The sequence below is a fragment of the Mus pahari genome, chromosome 10, assembly GCF_900095145.1.
Source record: "Mus pahari chromosome 10, PAHARI_EIJ_v1.1, whole genome shotgun sequence".
Taxonomy (NCBI): domain Eukaryota; kingdom Metazoa; phylum Chordata; class Mammalia; order Rodentia; family Muridae; genus Mus; species Mus pahari.
This window is the reverse complement of record NC_034599.1, coordinates 29831614-29839169: the sequence shown is the minus strand read 5'-3', so window position 1 is coordinate 29839169 and position 7556 is coordinate 29831614. Positions and strand designations below refer to the sequence as shown.

The 7556-nt window shown below is 49.3% G+C and overlaps 1 protein-coding gene across 2 annotated transcripts in view; it reads right to left on the bottom strand.

Annotated features, from left to right (window-relative positions):
• The window catches only part of Kirrel3 (kirre like nephrin family adhesion molecule 3), a 550681-nt gene that overhangs the window by 34205 nt on the left and 508920 nt on the right, over positions 1-7556 (bottom strand). For both annotated transcript variants that reach the window (XM_021205877.2, XM_021205875.2), the window contains exon 6: positions 1555-1705. In XM_021205877.2, the coding sequence (XP_021061536.1) occupies positions 1555-1705 (151 nt within the window). The remainder of the gene's footprint in view (positions 1-1554; positions 1706-7556) is intronic.

Here is a 7556-nt window from a genome sequence, read left to right as displayed (position 1 = left end):
TCCAGCCCTAGGCTTGGTAAGGATTCTGCTGTTCTTACTCTCACTGAGTGAGGAACAGAAGGAACAAGCTTGCCATGGACAGGGGTTTGTTAACAAGGAGAGGAGAGGAGAGGAGAGGAGAGGAGAGGAGAGGAGAGGAGAGGAGAGAGGAGAGAGTTGTTTACCTGTCTGGGTGTTTGGGTCTCACCCAATACTTAACAAACATCTCTTCTTCCTTCTGCATTTTAAAGGGTGTCAGGATTTGCTCAGAGGAAACTTCCATCCTCTAGCTGTCAAAACTGGCTCTGAGAACCCCAAGATACAGTTCCCGTGCACTCTTTAGCCCCGAAGAGCTGTGTACAACACAGAACCCAGAAGCCCTAAGTGAGCCAGGGCTGTTAGAAAGTATTTAAGTTCATCAGCATTATGGAATTGGAGAGATGGCTCAGTTGTTAAAAGCACTTGCTGTGTAAACATGAGGATAAGATTTTGAATCCTAGCTCCCACTTAACAGGCTGGCATCCGGTGTACAACTATAACTCCAGCTTCAAGGAGAACATAGACAGGAGAACAGTTGGGGTTTTGCAGGATATTTGATCACACTGTGAACCCTGAGATTGTGTTATTTACAGAAAAAAAAAAAAAACCAACCCAACCTGTTTCTGGTTGTGGTATGACTCAACTTTTAGCACACACTTTTAATCCCTCTGGCTGGAGTACACATATGCCCTCAATATACATACACCTTTAATCCCAAACAATGAAGATAAAGTTAGTTTGTAGAAAGAAGCACCCATGTTTGGATAGAATGTCTAATTGAGTGGCAGACAAAGTGATGAGTCAGAGAAAGATTTGACAGAATAGGATGTGCCTAACTCTCAGGAGGAGAAAGAGAAGCTACTTAATGAGAGAGCGTCAGAGAGGAAAGAGGCAGTTTTACTGGGGTGGCTGTACAGAGACAGGCTGCAGAGAGAGAACAAGCTGGACATGGATGAAGACAGAACAAGCCGGAGAATGAGAATGAGCTAGCAGATTCGAACAGATTGCTAGAGTTAGTTTCAGGACAAGCAGAATGATTCAGAAGAATTTGAAAGTAAAGTGTGATTGAATCAGTCAGTTTGGAGAGGAGTTTGATCCAGAACAACTGAGTTGAATCAGCCAGTCAGAAAGAACTCGAAAGGGTGAGCTTATTCAGCAGGAAGTCTCAGAGGCTGAAAACATTCTAGGACTAGATAAGATTGTACAGAGTCTAGAAGCTTCCAGAACTAGGGCTCAGTTAGCAGACTGAGGCAGTAAGCTTTGGAGACAATAATCACCCAGGCAAATCAAAGTTACATTTACAGCTGAACTTAATGGCTTTTAGCCTAGCAGAGAAAACATATGACCCAGGTTCAGTGAGAGAGGTTGCCTCTAAAGACAGGCAGAGTTGATCGAGGAGGACATCCAACAACCTCTTCTGGCCTCTGTGCACATGCACAGGTTGTATGAATCTGCATATACACATATGCACACACTCACATGGGCTGGTTCCAACCCTAGGCCTGACCAGGCCAGCGAGGGTCAGTTGGTACTCACGCTGGATGTCTATGGTGACAGAGGTCTCCTTTCCTCCAGGGATGGCTTTGTTGGTGGCTCGGCACACAATACTCTGTCCGTTTTCCACATCTCCTGGGGAGATGAAGAGGGTGCTGACAATGCTCTCGCGTTTGCCGTCTCGAAGCAGGGTCTGGGGAGAAACGGTGAAGGAAGGGAAGCCTGTGTTACTGAGTGGAGATAGCCTGAGAATGAAAGACAGACCACAGCTCAGAGAAGAGAGAGCCGTGGATGGCAAGCATCGGTTAGGTTGGCGGAGGGCCCCAGGCCTCCAGTCTCCATGTGGAACTGGGCAGTTCTCTTGTAGCCCTTGCCTGACTGTATGCTGGATGGTGGAAGGGCAAAGGAAGTAGAGAGGTTGCCACGGTTGTGGAAATAGCCTGGACATGCAAGCCAAAAGCTCAGCAGAAACCAGTTTTTGCTTAATGGAAGCCAGATCTTGGGTAGGTCCTCTTTAAGACTTAACCAGCGTCTGTTTGTCTGTTTGTTCTGCCCCTGGTGCTGGTGACTCTCAGGAACTGCAACAAGGAGGGGAAGGGTTGCAGATTCAACAGAAGGAATGAATCTGTGGAAGGGTGACACATTTAGGGCCACCGAGTTAATGGCAGGCACAGGTAGGATTTTAGTCGTCTGTGAGTCCCCACCTTTGATTGTTCGCCTAGTCAGCCTTTGTACCTTCCCACATCACTGCACCTCCTGGTCTCATTAAAGCTCCCACCACACCACAGCGTGGGTAGATGCCACTGCTTTCCTTCTGTCACAGGCAAGGCTCATCAAGACAGTGAAACTTTCCCAGACTCACGCTCAAGTTTCTGGAAAGGGTTGCCCCCACCCCCACCCCCAATTCGTTATCTACCCCAGTCTTAGATTAGATTCATGTGCAGATGAGACCGTTCTGGGTTTAGAACATATCCTTTCCTGAAAAGGTGACAACATAGAGAGGCTTAGAGAGCCTCTGTAGTAATGATCACAGAGGCAGGAGCACTGGGAGCTGCCAGAAGAGACATGGCAGGCCTCTGCACCATTGAAGCCATACAACTGGGTTGGTGGCTTGGTGGCTTCAGACTTGTTAGTCTCTACAACCCCAACAATGCTCTCCCCCCAATCTCCCTTGGGTTTTTGAGACAGGGTTTCGCTGTGTAGCTCTAGACCAAGCTGGCCTCGAACTCACAAAGATCCATCTGCTTCTGCCTCTCAAGTGCTGGGATTAAAGGCGTGTGCCACCACCGCCTAGCTTCCGCATCCATGCTTTAAGCACCAAGTTGTGGTGCTGAGCATCGTGCCATGGCTGCACACAAGCCATGATGAGTCTTGTTATACCTGGATGGAGTCAGGGAATGTATGATTCTACTTACAGATAACAATGGCTTTGTATATCGTTCTCAGAACTGTGGCAAGGAAGAAGCGTTTCGCAAGTGAACGCTGCGCTCAGAGTGAACAGAGCTGGGACTCACACTTAAGAGTAAGTTCCCCTGAGGATGGACTGTTTGATGGGCACCTGACCTGGGCCTTACAGGTGGCTACACCATGACCAAGTCCCACAAAAGCCAGTCACTGAGCTAGTTGACAGCAGCTCATAGCTGCCAGAATCCTAGGCCCTCAGCTCAGCATGGCCCTTTTAAATTAGGGGCCGAGCACATGGCCTCTGGAATGAGTAGAACCTAGTATTGGCCTCTGGAAAAGTGGTTCCTACTGTAGGTCAAGCCAGTCTCCAACATTCTAGAGCAAGACAGAGCAGAGGCACAGCCCTGCCCTTCCTCTTGTAATTGTAAAGCTGGCCAGATTTAGGCTCTGTGGCTTGAAGCCTTCTAGTATTTTCTGTCCTGTCAGGAGGGGTGTTGGTCCTAACGGTGTGCAGAGAGGCTGGTGAGAGAGATGTGGCCTGTTCCAGCATTCCAATTGGCCAGTCTTAGTAGCCCACAGTCAGCATCTGGGCTAGGGGCCCAACTGGAGGTCTCAGAATAGGGCTAGAGGGAATATAATTTAGCCCCAAACCAAAGCCAGTGTGTGGAGGGATCTGCAGCCGACACCCTATTACCACATTGGCTTGGGGCTGCTCAGCAGACCTCACCACCTCTATAAATAGCTAAGCGATAATAAGAACAATTTCCTGGATGAAAATAAGACCTCTGGTTAGAATGGGGGAAGGCGGGGAGGGGAGAGGAGGGGGTGGGTGGGTGAGGATTGTTCTTCCTTGTCCTTTCCTTTCCTTTCCTGAGGTGCTAACAAGGGACACTTACATAAGTTTGACTGGGCCCAAGAACCCCTCCAACTGAGGGCTCTGGACTTGGTGGTGGGGAGTGGGGCTGTGAGGATGGGGGTGGGAGGGGAGCAGAGAAGCCTTGCTCTAATTAGGCCCTCTGACTGCTTCTCCTCCTCCCCGGCCCAGCGTGTTCCTCTGCCTCAGAATGATGATTAATGACATATTTACTGTGTCCAGGCGGGTGCTTTTCTGGGAAATAAAAATTCTGGTTCAAGTTGTTTGTTCCACCTAATTAGAGAAAAAGGAAGATGTGTTCATTAAACAAAGAGGAAAATGAGAGGCAGGCAGTGCCCCAGTCGTGAACCACCCTTGTAGAAGACCGGCTGTGTACCTGGCTCTATCTCCTAATTCTCAGAAAGACGTCCACAGCCTGGGCAGCAGCCCCACGGAGGAGGGCTATCTACGCCTCTGGCCCTCAGGCAGACCTCCTGACACACCTGTGGACTGACTGGAGAGGGAAACCTGAAGCTTCAAGCCCGCAGGGGTGTGAGGTGGCCAGAGGTATAACCGGCCTTGGTGGCTGTTCTGGGAGTGGTTCTTAGCAAAGCTCCTTTTTGCTTCCTCTTCCTTTCCTCTGTACCCCAAATTCTAAAGAAAAATGTGAAAAATGATTAGGATTTTTTTTTTTTATTTTAGCCTGACAGAACCCAGAATGTGTGGTGATCATCAGAATAGGTAATATCCTTCTTATTCTGGTCCTGTGTGTGTATCAGCTATGCGTTTATATTGTAGGAAAGTTGAGATGTTTGACAAAAGATCCAGGATGTCCAGGCTGGTCCTGGCTCAGTGCCCATCATCCCCCTGTATCTCCTTTCTGTCTCTATAAAAGAAGTCCTTTCATGTACTCATGTCCTTAAGACAGTGTCTGAGGATGACAGGCTCCCCCAGCTTTTCAGGGCTGACCCTTGGTGACTTCCTTCCCACAGACTATCCGAGCATTGTCTTTTGGGTGGCGAGTGGAGAGTGGACATTCCTCTTCCCTCATTCTGTTTTTGAATTTCTTTCTTCTTTTATCGCTTGCTTTGTTCCTCTTTGGTAAGTCTCCTCCATCACTTTTCTTATATGCAAATGAGGCCTTGAGACTTGGTGGCCTTGAAGGTGTCTTCCAAGTGGGGCATTTTATCATTTGCTGATTCCATCAGAGACCTGCTCCCTGCCTCTCTCCTCCCTTCTCTCCTCACTGAGTTTGTCTCTGGGGACACACCTCAGGCATTGAGCCTTTCACCAGCATACAAATCAGCTCAGTGGTTAGGGTGGGAGAGAAGATCATAATGGTGCCACAGTTCCTTGACTCACTCACTACCTCCTTGGAGGTGGTGGGTGGTATTGTGTTACCAGACTCCAGCCTACCAGTCCCCTCGGCTTATCCATGTGGTTTTGACGGCAACCCCTGAGGATCTACAGTGATCCAGCCCATGTTGGTATACAGATAGGGGTCAGGCACTGGGTATATATACACTATATGGGCATTGTGAACAAAAATCCTGAAAACCAACTGTGTCTGCAGAGACTGATCAACTGATTAGAATTTCAGTAAGAAGGAGGAACTGGAAGGTTGCAGGTTCAGATGCTAACTGCTGATCTTGGGTTTGTTTTCGTCCTCTGGAACAGCCATTCCTTGCCCCCTCTGTGTGAAGAACTAATAACCTGCGACTAATAGATTTTTTTTTTTTCTTTTTTTTTGGATCTATTAACTTAGCACACCACTAGCTTCCACCAACCCCAAGTTTCAAGATAGCATCTTGGGCCTACAGCGAAGTTTCCCCCATCTCTCCGTACCCGCCTCTCTGGTGTACCCACCTGGCTTGACTTATGACTTTCTTTGTTCTGTAAAACTCATGAAACTTCATGAAACGTCTTTCACGTTAGAACACGTAACTTAGAGTAAGTAACCTAAATCCATGTTCCTGGGCCATGGTTGCTCAAAATGGCTCCAAAAATAAAACCCTCTCTTATACTCTTTAAGATGAAACCCGTGGTTTTTGCATTGACAGCATCAAGTGGTCAGGAATGTGTTGGAGCTCAGTTCTCCAAGAGTGGAGTGCTAGCCCTCTCCTGCGCGCATGCGCATGTCCCCACTTCTGTTTGTGGTTGTTCATGGGCTTCTCTGCCCACTCACTGCATCGAAGGAACTTTCTCACGGGTTCCAGTGACTCTCCGAGGCTCCCGGTGCCCGCCTGAACAGAACTGGCTCTGGTGTAGCTTCCTGTTTGTGTGCCCAACGCCACCGATTCGATGTGTTCCTGAGGTCACTGAGCCATTTATCGCTCTGCTTTCTCAGCACTAGTCTGTGAGGCTACACTGTGGGGGCTGAGTGCACTCGGGGCAGCTGCCCAGTGTGGGTGGCAGATCTTTCCAACCCTCCCAGGGCGTCTGGTACACAGTGGAAAGCCAGACTGAGCCCTCAGAGATGGGCAGCCTGAAGGCAAGGCAGGATGTGTGGGTGCCCCAACTCTGGTGCTAAATTCGGGCTGCTCATTGATATGCAAACAGCCTGGAGAGGCCTTGAGCAGGCCTGATTGCCTGGCAACAAGGCCTTTTCTCTTCTCCCTCCCCACTCACCTCCCCCACCTGCTGTCTTTTTTTTTAAATCATCTCTCTGCTTCCCCTTTTATAGACATTTGAGGGGTTCATGGCGGACCTGTTGTTATCTGGACTGAATAGGAATTTGTGGATAACGAGGGTCTTTGTTGCGTCATTTGCCTGAGACCACACCTTCAGCCTTCTGCCTTAGGGCTAGAAGAGACTTCTTTCATAGATAAGGTGAGCACAGGTGGCTATCTCATAACATAGAATAGGGTTCAGATTCTGGGCTCCCTAAATTTGACAAGTCTGATGCAAAGTGATGGAGAGGCTAGAGGAGTCAGAGTGTATCACAGAGAGTGAGGGCCTGGGGCATGTGAGGTAGCATTGCCTTCCTGGGCAAGGTCTCTGGAGCTCATGTTAGCACAGGCCCAGTGGGGACCAGGGGGGTGGCAGGCTGACAGCCCCTTGAGTAGGCAGGGAGCTCGAGGTGGAGAAAACAAAGAAGGGGGCTGGGTGGTGTGTGTGTGTGTGTGTGTGTGTGTGTGTGTGTGTGTGGTGTGGTGTGGTGTGTGTGTGTGTGTGTGTGTGTGTGTGTGTGTGTGGAAGGCTCCATCTCCTAAAACAAAACCATCTCTGGCCCTTAGTAGGTCAGCCGCCCTCCCTGGAGAAGCCGCAGAAGGGTCGGGAAGAATGCCCCAGAGATGGTTGACCTTGGGGCTAAGTCCATTCCTCTCACCAGTTCCTCCCTCCCTGGAGTTGCAGATTTGCTGACATTTCAGATTCGTGCCCTGTGACACCCATTCTTGTATCAGGCGCAGGAGGAACAGGGGAGAATACCAGCTCCCCCCCCCCCCCCAGATTCCCAGGACAAGATGTCTATTTTATTGACATATGTTTGTTTGTGCGTTTATGTATTGTGTGTGTGTACACACATGTGTGCATGTGGGAGTCAGAGGACAACTTGTGGGTATTAATTCTCTCTTTCTATCATGTGGGTCCTGGGGATGGAGCTAGGGTAGTCAGGCTCGCTGACAGCAAGTGCAAGGTCATCTCATCAGCCCTGCAAGGAACTTTGCTGTATGGTTTCTTCTGAGTCCTGCGGTAACTCTAACAAGTGGCCATGATATTAGCACCAGGATATTCCAAGCCCTGCCTAACCATGTGACCCTTGACCTGCGTTGCCAGGACAACGACC